Source organism: Haliotis rufescens, unplaced genomic scaffold (assembly GCF_023055435.1).
Source record: "Haliotis rufescens isolate VD_foot unplaced genomic scaffold, xgHalRufe1.0.p SCAF_24, whole genome shotgun sequence".
Lineage (NCBI taxonomy): Eukaryota > Metazoa > Mollusca > Gastropoda > Lepetellida > Haliotidae > Haliotis > Haliotis rufescens.
The window spans coordinates 10,518,673-10,540,551 of NW_025963935.1; the positions used below are offsets into that span (position 1 = coordinate 10,518,673).

General features: G+C 41.0%; 1 protein-coding gene across 1 annotated transcript; it reads left to right on the plus strand.

The window, feature by feature from the left end:
• The first annotated feature begins 611 nt into the window (after nucleotides 1–611).
• Nucleotides 612–21,509, plus strand: LOC124111677 (retinoic acid receptor RXR-alpha-B-like). Its single transcript, XM_046471434.2, has 7 exons — nucleotides 612–1,087; nucleotides 10,828–11,345; nucleotides 13,584–13,769; nucleotides 15,750–15,842; nucleotides 16,952–17,036; nucleotides 19,126–19,313; nucleotides 20,403–21,509. The coding sequence occupies exons 2-7, from the start codon at nucleotides 10,838–10,840 to the stop codon at nucleotides 20,636–20,638; spliced, it is 1,296 nt and encodes a 431-aa protein (XP_046327390.1). The 5' UTR covers nucleotides 612–1,087; nucleotides 10,828–10,837; the 3' UTR covers nucleotides 20,639–21,509.
• Nucleotides 21,510–21,879: the final 370 nt, after the last annotated feature.

Here is a 21,879-nt window from a genome sequence, read left to right on the forward strand (position 1 = left end):
AAAAAGTAGACAAAGTTTATGAATAATAACTTCTTTATTATACTGATATAGCGACGTATCGGTATAGATACTTGTACCGGTACAATGAACGAGTAAGTGAGTATTGTTTTACGCCGCTTTGAGCAATATTCCAGCAATATCAAGGACACCAGACTTCACACAATGTACCCATGTGGGTCTTCATGTGGAAACTAGAGCATGGAGCATCGCCTCCCTTTAAAATAATGATGACATAATAATAATTCCTTTATTTATTTACAAAGGAAATTAACTAAAACTTAAAACCACAGACCACACGCTGAAACAATACATGATGGATTTATTATCACTTCGATCATCATATATAATATGGTATATCATTATTAGTGTTTATTAGTGTTTATGAATAATTTTTGGTTTTATTTACCGTTTAGGGTCAGAGATCTTTCACCATTTTGCAATATACAGTTTTATCCGGCTACCATGTTACGACCGGGGAGTGTTCATTTCAGGCCGTTTCATTTCATCTGTAAGAGATTAGACAGTTTCGATGTTGAATCTTCAGAGTATTTGTGCTGGAAAATATATTCCTATTTAATGCCATAGCTCTTTTGTTTTGATAATCTGTGCTAATTTGTTGTTCGTTCCTAGTTCTTTATTATTTTTAGACACAACTAATTTTATTCGCAACAACTGTGCACTCGGGAAATATCGGATATTTACGACATTGCCCTCGGTTATCCGATTCAAGAGAGGACAGGAAGGCTGTGTAAAGCGATTTTTCGGAAACCCCTGCTTCGGCAAGCTACGGAAAGATGTCAGAAAGGAGAACGATTCTCGAAGAGTTATCTAACTTGGATCCAGATGCTGTCCTGACGCTGGAGAAAGAGGAGAATTTGGCTAGTTATTTGTAGAACGGATAGCTATCTACTACAGTCCCTAACGAAAACATGCGAAGGATAACCTAAACAGACAACATTTTGACAGAGATAGACCCACAGCATGTTTCGTTCACAGTAAACACGAACAGATGGGTCATTTCAAAATGAATTGAATTGTGTTTCGTGCTTACGAATAATTTTGTTTTCGAAACGTTTGAATCAACAAGGTGAGTAGGCCTTACTTATTTTTAGACTTTTTTTATGTTGTTGTTTTAAAATGTTTGTGGTTACATTTCTCTTTTTGTGCTATTGAATCCTAAACTTGTCACATGAACCGGTTGGCTAGAGGTTGGCATGTTGTCATTCACAGGACCATGTAACTAATAATAATAACAAACACGCAGACGAGTTCCTGCTTTTGATTGGGAATATTACTGATATTAATGGACATCGCCTAGACACAATTTACAGTGAATTCTTGGAAAAAGCACAAGCTAATTCGTAGACAATTTAGAATTGAATTATAACAATATATTAAGAATTGACTGTCACTTTGTCAGGGTTAGAAATTGGCACTAGTCCTATAGTCCTTGACAAAGTGCCCAATAGTAAAGGTATCCTAAGGACTAGTAGAATTTTGCCATTTTTAAAGGTTTTGCTATATGCTATCATTATAAGGACTAGTAGACTGAAACTGTTAGTTTCTACCGCTGTTTGTGTGAGTTCACTTGAGGATTGAAGTTGTATTTGTTGACATTCATCAGCTGATGAAGACAGTGTCTCACGTGAGCAAATTCAATGATGCACGAACAATCTCCTGATTCATACAGTTTGCACATCGGTTTTTCGATTCATACCTCAATGAACCGAAAAAAAATCCATAGTCAATTCTTAAATGAACCTTCACAGAGTGAGGTCCAAACTGTATGAATGTCGGAGCTTGAGACCTAGTATTTCATCAGAAGGAGAGCTGACATGAATGTATGTTTGCAAACATTGTTCTGCAGTGACTTCTGTGTTTGTTTGTTTAGGACAAATATGTTCAAATAATGAAAATATCATTGTAACATGAGATAGGTCTGTTAAGAATTACCTCAGTAAATCACTCACAATGACAGCACGTCGTCATGCATTTACATCATGTTGTAGACGTCAAAATGTCCACCACGATAAACGTGACGGGAGAGATTTCTGAAGTTGTAAATGAGCCCGTGGCAATTTGTTTGTCATCATTGATGAGTTGGTCGATCATTTGAAAGGTGATTGTAGAGATGTGTCAAATAGATACAGTCAAGTCTCGTTAATTCGACACTCGTTAATCCGACAATCGGCTTTATCCGACACTAATGATGGGAACCGATTAAATCAGTGCTATTTAGTCCCGTTAATCGGACAGTCTCGCACTCCGACACACATAATTTGCAACGAATTACCAAAATCACTCATTAATCAGTCTCGTTAATCCGACACAGTGATCAGCGTACTCCGTGGTCATCTGCCCGCAAGTACACAGCCCCATGTTTTGATGTGAGACGAGTCGGCGAGTAGCTGCATATTTCAACGGCTGCAGAGATAAATTTGCTTAACAATAAACAATTACTGCTTTAATTAAACAAAACAGGATTAATCCCATGCCTTGATTACCTCAACCTCATTAAACCGGATACAAGTTCTCGCTACCACTGAGGACATCCCATTACAGATCACGTCAGATCAACCTTTCGCAAACTTTGACCGACCAATGAAATTACAAACAGGAAGTCAACATTAGCCACTAAGAAAGCAGCTTTCTTAAGCATTGCGGCACTAGTTTCAAATTGATGACTTCCATTCCATATGCTTTAAAAAGTATGTTGAATCAGTCAAACATTAGAAACATATGATTAGAGAACATATACCGCTAACAATGTAACATAAAAATATGAATATTGCCTTTTCCCTCTTTATTTATTATAACGTATTTGAATCGTTGTCTATCGTGTCGTTGTCCGATTTTCGATCACGAACGTTGATACTACCTAATTTTGTTTATCCGACATACTCATTAATCCGACATAATCATATGCAACCAACAGTGTCGGATTAACGGGACTTGACTGTACTAAGGTAAATTCATAGATGCTGCAGACTGTCACTGTCAGTCAAGACACAGATGGAGTCTATACTACAATAGTACATCTTCCCGAGGCAAGGGAGTTAACTGACTATAAAAGTCCAGTTTCCACCCTTGCCGAACTAGGCTGGTATTATGGAGTTAGATTTTGGCTGGACTAATGAGTCTATGCATAGTCCAATCAAAATCGCGCACCGAAATCGAAATCCGGTTCGTAGAGTGTCATGCAGATTTCGGTCGACTGCAGGATTTACAAAGCATGTGCACCGCTAACTTGTTGTCAACAGATATTTTCTAAATCTTTTCATGTTTTTAATCTAGGTGCTGACGTGATTTGATGCACTTCGCGATGTAAGACTCGTTTTATCACAATATAGATCTTGATTATCGATCAGATAGTCTTGACTGGGCGCCGCCGTTTTGTTTGAAACAAATGCAAGTGATACGAGAGGTTGAATCTGATTGGTCAATAGGAGAGGCTTAGAAAGGACATAACTCGTAATAGCCACTGGTGGCACTGCGATTGAGCCCAGGAATTCCAGCCTAGTATGGCAAGGTTGGAAACTGGACTTATAAACTCAGTTAACTCTCTTGCCTCGGGAAGATGCAATAGTATGGCTGTGCATTTCTTTGTTTGGTAACTAGGATTGGTTGTAGCGAGGATGATTATTGAATGGGCATGGAGTTAAACATGTTAAACTCTCTGACTTATCCTATGTATGCTCTTGCTGACTTGGTTGATGCATGTCATAGGTCCCAATTGCGTGGATCGATGCTCATGATATTAATCACTGGATTGTATGATCCAGACTCGATAATTTACAGACTGCCGTCGTACAGCTGGAATATTGCTGAGTGTGGTAAACAACAAACCAACCAACCATGTATGCTAAAATGCTAAGTTCAAGATAAAGGATCGAAATCATCAGAAACAACGCTTCCATATTTATTCATGCTTGGGAATTCCCAGGGGTTTCCCCGGGAATGTGGAAGTACTCCATCAGCGTTTACATCATTTCAATAATACAGACTCAGGACCAACATATGAATGTGAGAATGTGTCGTTCATACAGTTGTAAACTTCAGTTTCGCAGTCATGTGACCAACCTTTCGTCCAATGGAAAAAGCATGTAAACTTCACATTAAATAAATACCGTATTCGATGTAATAAGCGCCCAGGGCGCTCTAAAAATAAGAAATAGGGGGCTCTTGTTGGAATATTATTTTAGTGAAAAAAAACAGAGTTAAAAGATATATATCGTGGTTTATGCTGACAGCCTGAAATGTTATGTACGACAGACATATTTTTCCAGAATTTAATTGCCCATAATAAAGTATGCACATAACACGTGAGTGCGTATTATGTGCAAATAAATAAGTCTTGTGTTCATTGATTAATTGGAAGGGGTGCTAATTGGGATTGTTCACTAGCCAATATATTAGCAAATATCGCCGTGGGCGCTTATTAGAGCGGGACGCTTATTACGTCAAATACAGTATTTGTTGATGGCTCTTCAGATCAACAAGATCATGTGAAGCATGCATTTGGGACTATTGTTTATTTTCCCCATGGGATGTTTTGGTACAGGATATGAAAAAAACATTTGTTTACAAGTTTTGAGCTGGAAGGGAATATAGCACTGTGAGGAGATGTGACTCTGAAGGTTGCAAAAGTTTAAGGGGCCAGTACGTTGACCGTTCTGAAGCATTGTTTGCAAACATTGACCGATAACCCCAGAGCCTACTTGGCTCTGCTGGCCTTATTCAGCATGTTCAGTGAGAGAAGTTTCTGCTCCAGTGACCACTAGGGCTGCAACGAATACGATTCGAATCACGAATATAGGGTAACGAATACGAATAGCAATTCACAAATACAATAACAAGTGAGCAGTTGATGTATTATTTGTTGTAATCAGTGAAACAATAACATAAATTATTTGACATGGTTTGTTAATTATTAATATATTATACATTTATATACTGCACTTATCCAGGAACTAGTATCTGCACAAATGCGACAATGACCAGTGACCACAATACTGTCAAATTAAATATTATGAGAGTGTTGTCTTTGAAGACATCTATGCATATAATATGTACTTATGGATATTTTTAGGTACAGGGTATGTAAATGCACAGGACTGCATATTCATAAATATTTGATTCTAGTGGCCACGAATAACGAATTCAATTCATGAATGGATACGGTTCAATTCACCGAATACGAGAGTGAATCGTAACAGCCCTAGTAACCACCACTGGAGTAGGCTCTTTAGCAGGTCAGGAAGCGATTCTTTAAGGGGAATAACCCTGCCTTGTATCTACAAGGAGATTGGTTCATACTGAGGAATGTATTTTGTTATCTAAACTTGGATAATCACTGGCCTCTGATCTCATCAAGCTGATAATTCAGGAATTTATCTACACCTGCTCAAAGTCCACAGCAAATGTTATTAAAAATTTCCAATTCATATTTTGTACAGTGTATTATTGTGTACTACTATCTACTAGCTAATCTTATGGCTTTTGTAGAAGTAACCTTTACTACCTACCCATGTGGTGAAGATGCAGGTGGTAAGCAGAGCTCCAGATAACTTTTTGACCAATTGAGTTTTTACTCTAGGGTTTCGATTTTATTTGGGTTATTACATTTTTGTCCCCCGCCATAACGAAGTTGGCCATAACGAAGTTGGCCATAACGAAGTTGGCGGGGGATAGAGAAATGGGTTCCGTCCGTGTGTGTGTGCATGGTGTGTGTGTGTGTGTGTGTGCGTGTGTGGGTGTGTGCGTCTTGAAATTGTTTCCGGAGCATAACTCAGGAACCGTTAAATATTTCTCTACGAAACTTTGCATGTCTATGAGACTCATGCTGAACTGGTGCCTTTTGCTATTTAGGAATTTTATAAATTTTTATTTTTACGTTTCCATGGCAACAAGTTGGACTTAGGTTCTATAAGGGTGCGGTTCGTTTCCGGAGCGTAACTCAAAAACCGTTAAATACTTTCTAACAAAAACTGTGCATGTTTACCAGACACATACTGAGTGGTGCCTCTTGCTATTTAGGAATTTTAGAAAAAATTTTTTTCATGTTTCCATGGCAATAAGTTGGACTTAGGTTCTACAGGGGTGGTGTTCGTTTCCAGAGTGTAACTCAAAAAACGTTAAATTCTTTCTTACAAAACTTTGCATGTCTACCAGGCACATACTGAACTGGTGCGTTTTGATATATAGCACTTTTAGAATTTTTTATTGTTTATGTTTCCATGACAACAAGTTGGATTTAAGTTTTAATATAGGATTGGTTTACTTGAGTAGTATAACAAATAAACTGTTAAATATTTCCTTGCCAAATATTGCATGTCTATATATAAAGCGCACACTGAACTAGTGCCATTTGATATTAAGAAGTTTTAGAAATGTTTATTTTAGAATTTCCATTGCAGCTTTTTTGACATGGGCTAAGCATGCTAAGAGAAATGTTGGGTCAGTTACCTGGTTTGGGACCATAACGTGTTAAAATGGGCGGGGGATATATGATATAGATGACTTTGTCAATTATACGCTTGTTCATTTAAAGATTGAAGTTTTATTTGTTGACATTCATCAGCTGATGAAGGCACTGCCTCGCGTGAGCAAATTCCATGATGTACGGTGACCTGACATACACATGATCTGTCTGGCTTCAACGCCTGCATCATTTATCGACTGAATTGATGTGGCTCTCAGTTTACCCTAATGATTTTTAATATTATTTTTAGACATTGAGGAATTCCCCTTACGTAGTTCTGTATGTCTCCGCTCGAACGTTATCACGTGACATACTGACGTTCCTCGGGAAATGAACGGCACTCAGCTTGGTAGTGTTCTCCTAGGCGAAGTCACCCCCTACTGTCAATATTGGGTAACCAATATTTTTTCACTCGTCTAATTATCACTCTATTTGGTTTTTCCCCACATTAGTGAACATTTTAAGATTAAAAAAAATGAAATAATGTTTTCGATGTATATACTGTTCTAAATATATATGCTTGACTCGGAAAGTAAATAAGCTTGTAATTGTGTTTTGGAAATTAACGCCTTTGTGCGCATGCTGAAAAAGCTTCATTGGGTATTTACTGGTGCTGTTTTTATACATTTGAGTTTTTCATTTAATGCATGCGTTGCTGTACGCTAGTTAATTGAAAGTAATTGGGTTTTGAATATTTTGGGGGTATTTTACGCAAATACGCTGCTTATCTATAGCTCTGGTAAGATGCGGGGCGGTCGGGTAGCCCAGTGGTTAAAGCGTTCGCTCGCCATGCCGAAGACCCGGGTTCGATTCCCGACATGGGTACAATGTGTGAAGCCCATTTCCGGTGTCCCCCGCCGTGATATTGCTGGTATATTGCTAAAAGCGGCGTAAAACCATACTCAGTCAGTCAGTCTGGTAAGATGCTAAATCGGTATGTCACACGTGTGTCGTACAAGGTTGACCTCGTTTTATTTGTTTTTTTTGTGTAACCATGACCTCTGTCACACCAGAACTTCTTTTTTCATTCATAAAAAAAATCACGAGACGTTATTCACTTTTACAAAATGTTCAACAACAACGAGGGAGGACTGAAGGAATCTCATGAAAGCGAGACAAAGCTCCAGATAAGCTTTTGGTGTTGTGGGTATTTTACCCATGCATTTTAAAATCATTGGGTATCAGTAATTCTATCTGGGTATTCAAACTTCTGTTACCCAATAGTTTTTACACATGTGAGTATTAAAGTTACATATTTAAAAACACTATTCATCTTGTCCCTGCAAACTGGTGACGTGTGGGTTCGAGAGCTTTATAGGACTCAAAAATACCACGATACTTCCACAAGAAAGTGTGATGGCAAATGATCATGATGTAAGTGTCATCGTGGAGTTTGGCAAGCTTGACAGAATGCCCGTTTATAATTTCAAAATAAGTTGCCGATTTGCTAATCGAATACGCAGGGTTACTTCACAATATTTTGCTGATACGCACAAGTTTTATTTTTGTAGCGTATCAGTAATGTTCGTTGTGTATTTGATACGCTTGGATTTTATTTTACTGCATATTTCTGCATTTCTGATGCGTATTTTACGCAGATACGCAGCATATCTGGAGCTCTGTGAGAAACATTTACAAACACTATGACACCAAACAAGATAGTCACACACGTCAATTTTGCTTTGGATACTTTACTAGTAAAGCATAGAGCTACTACAGACATTATATAATTGAGCTGTTTCCATTTGCAATGTATGACTACCGATCTATATATCTAGGCTCCCTATACTTTATCGACTGTCAATTTGATTTACCATATTCGACATAATAAGCGCCCAGGGGGCTTTCAAAATTAGAAATAGGAGGCTCTTTTCAGAATATAATTTTGGTCAAAGAGTTGAAAGATCGTAAATTTCGTGGTTTATGCTTACAGCCTGAAATGATACAAAAGAAAAGTCTGTGCGTATTATACACGACAGATATATTTTTCCAGAATTTAATTACCTGTAATTAAGGGTGCATATAACCATGATAACACACAAGTGCGTATTATACACGAAATAAATAAGTCTTGTGTACATTGATCATTCGGAAGGGGGGCTAATTGGAATTGTTCACTAGCCATTATATTAGTAAATATCATCGGGGGCGCTTATTAGAGCAGGGCCTAGAAGGTTAAGTGTAGTGAAATGAAGTTAGTTTAACAATCTGAACAGACATTTAGACTTACATTAGATGCTCTAGTTGTGTCAAGAGTGTCTCCTTCAAAGCACTGGGGCACGGTTGGCCCAGTCGTCTAAGGCGCCGCGATTCGCTGTGCAGAGTTGCATCCCTTGGTCATGCCAGAAACCTATGATTGTGGGTTCGAATCCCGGTTCGCCCCGATTATGTTTCTAGGTTTGTCAGCACCATACCCGTGCTCGTGGGTTTCACCGAAGTGGTAAACATCTGGGACCTGCATCACTTCGGGCTTTCCTCCCACATTAAGCTGACACGCCGTGATATAACTGGAATACTGTTAAAACGGCGTTAACCCCAACTCACTCACTCACTCCTTCAAAGCACATCTGTTTCGGGAAGTGTTTGTTAAAAGTTGACACTAAAAGTGAACAGTTCCGATACGAATCATTCAAAAACTCTGTGGAAGTCATATATTGTGACCCCAAACATCCCAAATGTGAACAATAACGTTCTCTATTGCTCTCTTGCGTAAAATGCTGAGAGTAGATCACAGTTGTCTTTTCTTATACCAATGGTGACCTTGCCCTTCGTTCAATGCTGCAAGCAGACTTGAGTTTGTTGATTTTCACGTCTTCAGTGTAGGGTCGACAGTTGACATGAACGTCTTTGGCAAGCACTCTGATTTCCCTCTTCCAAAATGGTTCAGACAGGATATACATTCAGCTGAAAGATTGATCCAAATGGTTTGGTTTCCTTGATCTCATTGCTGGGATCCTGGCGGTGCAAGCTACCCACCGTTGGTCCGAGATTCAAAGCGCAGCGTTAATTGACGTTTTTCATTTTCTTACAGACCCGTGAAGATTCCAGGGTAGAATAGGTATTCAGCAACCCATGCTTGCCGTAAAAGACAACTATGCTTGCCGTAAAAGGCGACTAACGGGATCGGGTGGTCAGGCTTGCTGACTTGGTTGATGCATGTCATCCATCCCAATTGCGCCGATCGATGCTCATGATGTCAATCACTGGATTGTCCGGTCCAGACTTGATTATTTACAGACCGCCGTCACATAGCTGGAATATTGCGGAATGCGGCGTTAACCAACAAACAAACAAAAATCATTTATTTACAGTTGTCCTGAGTGCGAACAGTGATGCTCTTGAATTACCATAAGTTGACGAAGTTCTTAAAAAAGGATCATAAGCGTTGGTAGTGTCATGTTTGCACATAAACAGCAGGAATATGTAATTAATGTGTATGCAGAGAAATGTCAACAATGCCCATATTTGGGCATATATCAATGTTCATACGCAAACAGATTTCAGTTTGGTCTGTTAACCAACAATAGATATTATGTATACACTTAAATGCATATTTAACATGGCTTTCACTTCGTCAGATACCATAGAAAATCCACTTTAGTAAAAATAGTATCTGAAGAGAATGAGACTGTAGTATTCTCTATGTATTCATTTGAAACAGTACCAATAGATAGGAATAGGTATTGATACTTGGTTCTGTAGTATTGCATTAAAAGCAAATCTCAAAATACCTCTAAATTTAAGAATAAAAATGAACTTTTAAAAATCCAAATTTTGAATGATTTAATGATTATTTCTTGCATGCTTTCCAAACACCCAGTACCGTCGCCGTACTTGCCGTACTTGCCTTTTTGTGGGTGAGTTGGGTGTAATGTCGCATTAAACAGTATTCCAGTTATATCAGAAGTCAGCTTAATGTGAAGGACTGAAGTATTAATAATCATAATAATAATCATAATAATAATGAGCATATTAATAATTTCCCCCCCCCCAAAAAAAAGACACCCCTCGCCTGCACTATATATTCAAAAACCATTGCCTGAGAACCAATTCTTTTATTTTTTTAAGCCCAATATACATTTTTTTAATGATTTCATTTTTTTAAAGTTGACAGTTTTGTGAACCAATCAAAAGTAATTCAGTCAATAGGATGTCATCGATCGCATTTGCATGGATTGATGCTCATGATGTCAATCACTGGATTGTCTGGTCCAGACTTGATTATTTACAGACCGCCGTCATGAAGCTGGAATATTGCTGAGTGCAGCGCCAAACAAGAAACCAACCAACCAACCTTTGTTGTCATTGTTGTCATGCTTGATGATACGTTTCCGTTGTTTTACGAGGTGAAGCAGGATGGAGATGGGGAGCCACGCAGACACCAGCCTGAACAGTGCGGGCAACATCCTCATCATCATGCAAGATGAAAACGGCTGCGAAACCACAATAGACAGCGGAAGCCTCACAACCGAGTCCTTGATTACAAGCCAAGCTTTACATCACTTTCACAGCAACACAATCGAAACACAGACAAGCAGCCATACAAGTTTGTCATCCTCCAAACCAATGGAAGTTGTTTCCATGGAAACGGTTGCCGGTAACGAGGTAGAGATACACCCGAACAGCAACTTCCCCGGAGACATGGCCTACACGTCCTGTCTGGTGTGTGGGGACCGGGCGTCCGGGTACCACTACTCCGTGTTCTCGTGCGAGGGGTGCAAGGGATTCTTCAAGAGGACAGTACAAAAGAGTCTGACCTACTGCTGCAAAGAAGGTGGGAGCTGTGAAATTAATAAGTACACCAGGAACAGCTGTCAAGCGTGTCGCTTTAATAAGTGCCTGCAGATGGGGATGAAGAGAGAAGGTTTGTGACTGCTCTGGAAAAATAAGTCAGCTCCTGCTGTATTCCGCTGCCAAAAAAGTAAAAATTGTGACAAGATAGACACATTTTTTTATGGATAACAACTTCTTTAATACTGTGAAAAGCGACGTTTCGGTTAAATCCTTATACCGTTGTCAAGCAAGACTGACAACGGTATAAGGATCTATACCGAAACGTCGCTTTTCACAGTATTAAAGAAGTTGTTATCCATAAAAAAATGTGTCTATCTTGTCATCCGTCAACTTCTAAGTAATGCCTATCAAAAAACAAAAAATTGGGTGGTAAATGTTGTAAATTCTGCAACCAAATTTTTATTATGCAACACACAATTCTGAAAGGTTTTAAGCTTAATCAATGTGAATTTTGTAGTTTTGCCCCTGTTTAACTTGTGCACTTTGGGGACGCAATAATGCAAAACCTCACTTCATTCCAATTTGATTCATTTAACCATTTCTCAAAATGTCAAATATTTAATAATTATTTGAAATGATTTTATTAATACAATGCACGGTTCAAATAATAACTGTTCGTTTCAGTAAAGCTTTGCAACTTTTATATGTTTAACAATAGCGACTCACATGTTAAAATTCTTCAGTGTATTTGACAAATTCTGTGGCAGACAAAGGCAAAATGCTGTATGAGCTCTGCACAAAAAGTGATTTTCTGCAAGATAGATACATTTCTGCATTAAGTGGGCATGTCTGCAAAATTCCGACCATGGAATCGCAGAAAACAGCAGGAACTGATTCATTCTTGTTGTGTGGGTTTTGGTTAGAGACACATCTTTGGTACTGGCTTGATGGGAGAGGAGAAAATGAGAGAGTCATAAACATAACATGACATTGTTTAGGGACAACACACAGGTTTTGGATTTTATTTTGAAAATTTTTTGGTCCAGATAATGATGATATTTAACAAAAAGTAGGTTTGAGGTGTTAGAGTAAGTGAGTGAGTTGGGCTTATCGCCGCTTTTAACCGTATTCCAGTTATATCATGGCGTGTCAGCTTAATGTGGGAGGAAAGCCCAAAGTGACGTTTACCACTTCGGCGAAACCCACGGGCACGGGTATGGTGCTGACAAACCTAGAAACATAATCGGGGCGAACCGGGATTCGAACCCACAATCATAGGTTTCTGGCGTGCCCAAGGGACGCAACTCTGCACAGCGAATCGCGGCGCTTTAGACGACTGGGCCACCCGTGCCCCCTTGAGGTGTTAGAAGAAGCAAATCGTTTGCTGTACATGTTGTGTGTTCTACAGTTTGTCTTGAAAAAGACACTCTGTATGTAACATGGTAACACAAAGCTGGTAACTGAACACAATATTCACACTTTTCTAGTGAATTGTACAAGGTTTAAAAAATGTCCCAAGAAATATATTTTGCTGTGTGTTAGCTTTTTCGGAATTGTTCAGCAGGATTACCTTGACCAGCAAAACTAGGAGTGCAGGAGACCACCACCAGTCTCTGAGGACACGTGAAGATCCGGGGTAGAATAGGTCTTCAGCAAACCATGCTTGTCTTAAAGGTGACTTGCTTGTCTTAAGAGGCTACTAATGGGATGTGGTCTGTCTCACTGACTTGGTTGATGCATGTCATCAATCCCAATTGCCTGTATCAACGCTCATGATATATCAATCACTGGATTGTCTAGTCCAGAATTGACTATTCACAGAAAGTTGGAATATTGGTGAGCGTGGCATTAAACAACAGACAAACAAACAAATGAAACTTGTCTCTGGGCAAGTGGCTTTACAAAAATGAAATGGAACCCCTGTAGATTTGATAATTACTTTAGCTACACGACCTTTACCATGGTGATTTCCTGTTAACAATTTGGGACAATGAACATTGTATGTCTATTGGGATGCAATCCATGGTTTTCGGCATCTGGGATTTTGTATGGAGACTGGACATTTTATATCGGTCATATGAAAACCAGGTTTTTGCAAAAGTATATGATTTTGTTTCAGACAATTTCTTATTTTTCAATAGCCTGAAGGCATAATTGTTTCGAAAATATAATCTCACTTCAAACTAGACACACAGTTTGAATGTCTGGAGGGTCTTGTGGTCAAAATGTTTTCTCTTTTAGAATGTGAATCTAGATTTCCCCCAAAGAGTTATGACAAGGACCCCTTGACTTTCATGTTTGGCTTGGAACGAGAGACACATATTCTATTATGATTAATATCTTGAACATATTTGTGTATTTTGTTCAGCTGTGCGAGAAGACCGAGCTCCCGGAGGAAAGCATAGATTAAAGCGGCAACGAATGGATGAGTCGTCTCCCCTTGTAATGTCTGACGGGCTCATCGGATACCCGCAGGTGCCGAAAAAAGAGTTTACTGACCCCCTGGTGGACAGCCTGGTTGACGCAGGGCCGGATACAGTGCCAAAGTATGAAGGTGAGTGCGACCCGTGAAGATTCCGGGGTAGAATAGGTCTTCAGCAACCCATGCTTGCCGTAAAAGATGACTATGCTTGTCGTAAGAGACAATTAACGGGATCGGGTGGTCAGGCTCGCTGACTTGGTTGATGCATGTCATCAATCCGAAATGCGTGGATCGATGCTCATGATGTCAATCACAACAAACAAACCAAACCAATGAAGGTGAGTGCACGAAGCCTCAGTGAATCATGGTTGGCCTGACCTCCAGATCCAAAAGTCATGTGTGACCTCTGTTTGATCAGGCTCGACCTCCAGCATCAGTATATCATGTGTGACCTCTGCTTCAGCAGGCTGACTTCTGACATCAGTCTATCATGTGTGATCTCTGTTTCAGGAGGCTGACTTCTGACATCAGTCTATCATGTGTGACCTCTGTTTCAGGAGGCTGACTTCTGGCATCAGTCTATCATGTGTGACCTCTGTTTCAGGAGGCTGACTTCAGGCATCAGTCTATCATGTGTGACCTCTGTTTCAGGAGGCTGACTTCTGGCATCAGTCTATCATGTGTGACCTCTGTTTCAGGAGGCTGACTTCTGGCATCAGTCTATCATGTGTGACCTCTGTTTCAGGAGGCTGACTTCTGACATCAGTCTATCATGTGTGACCTCTGTTTCAGGAGGCTGACTTCTGACATCAGTCTATCATGTGTGACCTCTGTTTCAGGAGGCTGACTTCTGACATCAGTCTATCATGTGTGACCTCTGTTTCAGCAGGCTGACTTCTGGCATCAGTCTATCATGTGTGACCTCTGTTTCAGGAGGCTGACTTCTGACATCAGTCTATCATGTGTGACCTCTGTTTCAGGAGGCTGACTTCTGGCATCAGTCTATCATGTGTGACCTCTGTTTCAGGAGGCTGACTTCTGACATCAGTCTATCATGTGTGACCTCTGTTTCAGGAGGCCTGACTTCTGACATCAGTCTATCAGGTGTGACCTCTGTTTCAGGAGGCTGACTTCTGACATCAGTCTATCATGTGTGACCTCTGTTTCAGGAGGCTGACTTCTGTCATCAGTCTATCATGTGTGACCTCTGTTTCAGGAGGCTGACTTCTGACATCAGTCTAACATGTGTGACCTCTGTTTCAGGAGGCTGACTTCTGGCATCAGTCTTTCATGTGTGACCTCTGTTTCAGGAGGCTGACTTCTGGCATCAGTCTATCATGTGTGACCTCTGTTTCAGGAGGCTGACTTCTGACATCAGTCTATCATGTGTGACCTCTGTTTCAGGAGGCCTGACTTCTGACATCAGTCTATCATGTGTGACCTCTGTTTCAGGAGGCTGACTTCTGGCATCAGTCTATCATGTGTGACCTCTGTTTCAGGAGGCTGACTTCTGACATCAGTCTATCATGTGTGACCTCTGTTTCAGGAGGCCTGACTTCTGACATCAGTCTATCATGTGTGACCTCTGTTTCAGGAGGCTGACTTCAGGCATCAGTGTGTCATGTGTGACCTCTGTTTCAGGAGGCTGACTTCTGTCATCAGTCTATCATGTGTGACCTCTGTTTCAGGAGGCTGACTTCTGGCATCAGTCTATCATGTGTGACCTCTGTTTTAGTAGGCTGACTTCAGGCATCAGTCTATCATGTGTGACCTCTGTTTCAGGAGGCTGACTTCTGACATCAGTCTATCATGTGTGACCTCTGTTTCAGTAGGCTGACTTCAGGCACCAGTCTATCATGTGTGACCTCTGTTTCAGGAGGCCTCACTTCTGACATCAGTCTATCATGTGTGACCTCTGTTTCAGGAGGCTGACTTCTGACATCAGTCTATCATGTGTGACCTCTGTTTCAGGAGGCTGACTTCTGGCATCAGTCTATCATGTGTGACCTCTGTTTCAGGAGGCTGACTTCTGACATCAGTCTATCATGTGTGACCTCTGTTTCAGGAGGCTGACTTCAGGCATCAGTCTATCATGTGTGACCTCTGTTTCAGGAGGCCTGAGCTCGGGTATCAGTGTGAACGAGCTGATGCAGTGTGGGTACTCGGAACTCAAATACATCATCGAGTGGGCCAAGAAGGTGCCAGGTCAGTGAAGCTCTCAAACGTTGTCATCCAGGACAAAATATTACAGATGTTTATTATTTCATATTTCTTTGTATGTGTGAGTTTGTTTGTAAACCATACATGAATGACCATGAACATGTGTAAATAATGTCCAGATGTCTGTGCAGATTGTGAAACTAACTTCATTTCACTACACTTAACCTTCTAAGCTACCGTATTTGACGCCCCGCTCTAATAAGTGAGTGAGTATGGTTTTACGCCACTTTTAGCAATATTCCAGCAATATCACGGCGGAGGACACCAGAAATGGGCTTCACACATTGTACCCGTGTCGGGAATCGAACCCGGGTCTTCGGCGTGATGAGCGAACGCTTTAACCACTAGGCTACCCGACTGCCCCCGAATCTAATAAACACAATATTTGCTAATATATTGGCTAGTGAACAATCCCAATTAGAACCCCTTCAAATTGATCAATGTACACAAGAAGTATTTATTCGTGTGTAATATGCACTCGTGTGTTATATGCATCCTTAATTACGGGCAATTAAATTCTGAAAAAATATATCGGTCGTATATAAACATTTCAGACATTTTCAATTCTGTTTTTTTCCCCAATAAAATAATATTCTAATAAGAGCACCTTATTTCTAATTTTGAGAGCGAACTGGGCACATATTACATCAAATATGGTATTACAGTTTGGGTCCATTTATGTTTATTAGTCAGAAATAATGTCTTTAAACTGAAAGAAAAATTTGAAACAACATTTCTGTAGAATATTCCTGGGATGGAGGGTTTCTGTAGAACATCACTTTGACAGAGGGACTTTATGTAGATCTTCACTGGGTCAGAGGGACTTTCTGTAGACATCACTGGGACAGAGGGACTTTCTGTAGAACATCACTGGGACAGAGGGACTTTCTGTAGAACATCACTGGGACAGAGGGACTTTCTGTAGAGCAGCAGAAGCTCTAATAACAAAAGGATGAGTCACTTGAGGTTCACATTCTTTGACTAATCTCTGCAGTACAGTTGTCTCACTTTGACTAGCATTGTTTTTATAGAGATATGACTTCTGTCTTCAACAGGTCAAATGCTATATATTGTGTATCATGTTGTGTTTTCAGGTTTCAGTAATTTAGACATGGAGGATCAGATGGCCTTGTTAAAATCTTCATTCATGGAACTGAATGTGCTGAGGTTGGCATACAGGTAAGAATGAAACAGTGTCGCATTGATCGGATGGTCACATTGACTGCCTGATTTGGTGTTGAATGGACGACTTCTCCATCAAAACTCAGTGATTGGTTGATTGCATGTTTTGTTTGTTGTTTAACGCCGCACTCAGCAATATTCCAGCTATATGAAGGCGGTCTGTAAATAATCGAGGCTGGACCAGACAATCCAGTGATTGACATCATGAGCATCAATCCATGCAAATGGAATACGAGGACATGCATCAACCAAGTCAGCAAGCCTGACCACCCGATCCCGTTAGTCGCCTCTCACGACAAGCATAGTTGTCTCTTAAGGCAAGCATGGGTTGCTGAAGACCTATTTTACCCTGGATCTTCAGGATTGCATGTCATCCTACCCTGGCAGCATGCTCATGATGTCAACCTGTGGTTTGTCCTCCTGGATTACTTCTCTGATGATCTGACTGAAATACTTTTCAATGCCAACCCACTCACTCCAGTGTCCAAGTTAGGCCAGACCAATATCTTGTCTTGTATTATGGATCCACCAAACTGAAATTTCAGAAAAACTGTATTTGACGTAATAAGCACCCAGGGCAATCTCAAAATAGAAATAGGGGGCTCTTATTCAAATATTATTTTCATGAAAATTTAGGAGTTGAAAGATCGTGAATTTCGTGGTTTATGCTGACAGCCTGAAATGTTTATATACGACAGATATATTTTTCCAGAATTTAATTGCCCGTAATTAAGGGTGCATATAACACACGACGGCCTATTATACACGAATAAATACGTCTTGTGTACATTGATCAATCGGAAGGGGTGCTAATTGGAATTGTTCACTAGCCATGGCCCAATATACAGTCAAGTCTCGTTAATCCGACACTCGTTAATCCGACAATCGGCTTTATCCGACACTAATGATGGGAACCGATTAAATCAGTGCTATTTACACCCGTTAATCCGACAGTCTCGCACTCCGACTCTGACACACAAAATTTGCAACGAATTAACGAAATCACTCATTAATCAGTCTCGTTAATCCGACACAGTGATCAGCGTACTCCGTGGTCATCTGCCCCCGAGTACACAGCCAGTGTTTTGATGCGAGACGAGTCAACGAGTAGCTGTATATTACAACGGATGCAGAGATAAACTTGCTTAACAATAAACAATTAATGCTTTAAATACAGGATTAATCACATGCTTAGATTACCTCATTCGCATTAAAATCAGATACAAGTTCTTGCTATCGCTGAGGACATCCCGTTACAGGTCACAACAGAACAACCTTTCGCAAACTATGACCGACCAATGAAATGCCTAACAGAAAATCAACGTTAGCCACTAAGAAAGCAGCTTTCTCAAGCTTTGCGGTACCAGTTTCAAACTTGCGACTTCCATTCCAGACTATCCTCTTTAAAGTATTTTGAATAAGTCATACAGTCCGTAACAGTTGTTTTGTGCTAAGCTTTAAAGGTTGCATGATTAGAAAACATATCCCGCTAACAATGAAATAAAACAATATGAATATTTCATTTTTCTTTTTTTATTACGTGTTTGTATCGTTACCTATCGTGTAGTTTTTCGATCACAAACGTTGATACTACTTAATTTCGTTTATCCGTCATTCTTGTTAATCTGACATAATCATATGCAACCAACGATGTCGGATTAACGGGACTTGACTGTATTAGCAAATATTGCCGTGGATGCATATTAGAGCGGGGGGCTTATTACATCGCATAAGGTAAAAATGAAATATGATGTGTTTGTTTTTCAGTAATTCTCTGCAACACCAAAATACAACATATCCAGTTTGTAGTGTGCACCTTTTTACTCCCAAATACAGCCGTTTAGAGAGAGTGCACGTAATACACACATTAAATGAGTTTCCAAGACAAACATGTCAACGTTTGCACATAACACTGGAAATAGCATGTCAAACAGTCAAGAGGTGCACACCTGAAGTTCGTCCTGGTATTAAGATGTCTGCTATGTATTGCAGATCCATGGGTCTGGACAACACTAGCATGTCAAACAGTCAAGAGGTGCACACCTGAAGTTCGTCCTGGTATTAAGATGTCTGCTATGTATTGCAGATCCATGGGTCTGGACAACACTATCAAGTTTGCTGACGGGCTGTTGGTTCCCTCGGAGATCGCCCAGACGATGGGTTGGGGGAAGGAGTTGATCAATGCCACGCTGGAGTTTGCCGTCCGGCTGAAGGAAGTCCACTTGGATCACAGTGAATTCTGTATCCTCAACGCTTTGGTCCTCACTTACCCTGGTAAGATGTGAAATCATTGTGTAAAGTTGCCTGGTGTCTGAGGGAGTACTGTTTCTAGCTTTCCGCCCACATTTAGGTGATGTAACTGAAATACTGTTGAAAGTGGCGTTAAAGGGACAGGACGTTGACCGTTCTTAAGCTTTGTTTGTAAACAATAGCTTACCCAGATTCACTCAGCTTATTCCACAACAGAATTTTCTGCTCAAGTTACATGCTGCAGGTGTAGACTTTTCACCTGTTTGTAAACAAACCCACTTTGAAATAAGAATAGAGGGCCTATTGCAAGCCTGTCTGTGCGCTTTACATATTGCAAACGGCAACATTGAGGTGCATGACAATGCAGCTGTACACATCAAAGTGACCATATTGCCATCTCTCTGTAGGGCTTCGATGACAGTAAGTGGTAGAGAAATACGTAAATGTTTTAGCATATTTTCTCAATGAAAGTTCTCTCACCCCTCCCTCCCTCCTTCCTTCCTTCCCCCTCCTCAATCCCTCCCTCCTTCCCTCCCCATCCTCAACCCTCCCTCCTTCCCTCCCCATCCTCAACCCTCCCTCCTTCCCTCCCCATCCTCAATCCCTCCCTCCTTCCCTCCCCATCCTCAACCCTCCCTCCTTCCCTCCCCATCCTCACCTCCGAGCCTGTCAGCCTCCAGGCCTGTCTGAGTGTCAGCCTCTGAGCCCGTGTGAGTGTCAGCCTCTGAGCCCGTGTGAGTGTCAGCCTCTGAGCCCGTGTGAGTGTCAGCCTCTGAGCAGCCATGTGAGTGTCAGCCTCTGAACCCGTGTGAGTGTCAGCCCCTGAGCCTGTCTGAGTGTCAGCCTCTGAGCCCGTGTGAGTGTCAGCCTCTGAGCCCGTGTGAGTGGCAGCCTCTGAGCCCGTCTGAATGTCAGCCTCTGAGCCCCTCTGAGTGTCAGCCTCTGAGCCCTTGTGTCAGCCTCTGAGCCCGTGTGAGTGTCAGCCTCTGAGCCCGTGTGAGTGTCAGCCTCTGAGCAGCCATGTGAGTGTCAGCCTCTGAGCCCGTGTGAGTGTCAGCCTCTGAGCCCGTGTGAAGGTCAGCCTCTGAACAGATCACATACTCTCTATTCCAGATGCTGTGGGTATACAGAACAAGGATAGTGTGATCACACTACAGATCGAGATCCTGGAAGCCATGTTGCGCTACATGAAGTTCCACTACCCGACAGACACCCGCAGACATGGCAAGATGTTGCTACGGCTACCAGCTTTACGTACAGTCAGCGCCAAGGCAGCTGAGCGGTTCCTCTCACTCACGTTGGATGGGAGCATCCAGCTGAACGAACTTGTCCTGGAAATGATCAATTAAGTGGCAGTCAGTGGCCAAAAGCTGCCTGATTGTGCACAACAAACTACAAGTGGCTCAAATATTGCTTCATCCCCCATCTACGCTGTTTCTATTGTACCCCATGGCCTAAGTGTCATGGCAACAATTGTAATTCAAGCAACAGTTACTTACGCATGGATATTATTGAAAGTGGATTACCGCATTTACATTTTCTGCGCTGACCCATGTGGATGATAATGTTAACTAATATGGTTTCTATGGTAACTGGAAATATAAGAGAAACAAGCAGGTGTTCCTATGGCCACCTGACTTCATAATGCTGATATTGTATTCTATGATTTGCATAACGAACACAGCAGACATTGTGTGGAGGTGGTTACCTGGCATTGAAGATATTCATATGGATAGATGTTGCTATGGTAACTAAGGATTGAAGATGGCCCAGTTTGAAGATTTAGGCGTTGCTATGGTTACATGACATGGAAAAGACACACATGATGTTCCTATTATCAATGATGGGAGAGATTGTGCTATGGAAACAGGACATGGAAGTGACACACTGCATGTTGCTATGGTAACACGACATGGAAGAGATGCACATGATGTTACAATGGAAACAGGACATGGAAGTGACACACTGCATGTTGCTATGGTAACAAGACATGGATGCGATGCACAGGATGTTACAATGGCAACAGGACATGGAAGTGACATTCTGCATGTTGCTATGGTAACAAGACATGGATGCGATGCACAGGATGTTACAATGGCAGCAGGACATGGAAGTGACACACTGCATGTTGCTATGGTAACAAGACATGGAAGCGATGCACAGGATGTTACAATGGCAACAGGACATGGAAGTGACACACTGCATGTTGCTATGGTAACAAGACATGGAAGCGATGCACAGGATGTTACAATGGCAACAGGACATGGAAGCGACACACTGCATGTTACTATGTGAACATAAAAAGAAACAATGGTAACCTGACATGCAAGAGAACATATGTTGCTATGGTAACATTGAAGAGAAGAGACAATGTGTGTTGCTATGGTAACATTCAAGAGAAGAGACAATGTGTGTTGCTATGGTAACATTCAAGAGAAGAGACAATGTGTGTTGCTATGATAACATTCAAGAGAAGACACAATGTGTGTTGCTATGTTAACATTGAATAGAAGAGACAATGTGTGTTGCTATGATAACATTGAAGAGAAGAGACAATGTGTGTTGCTATGATAACATTGAAGAGAAGAGA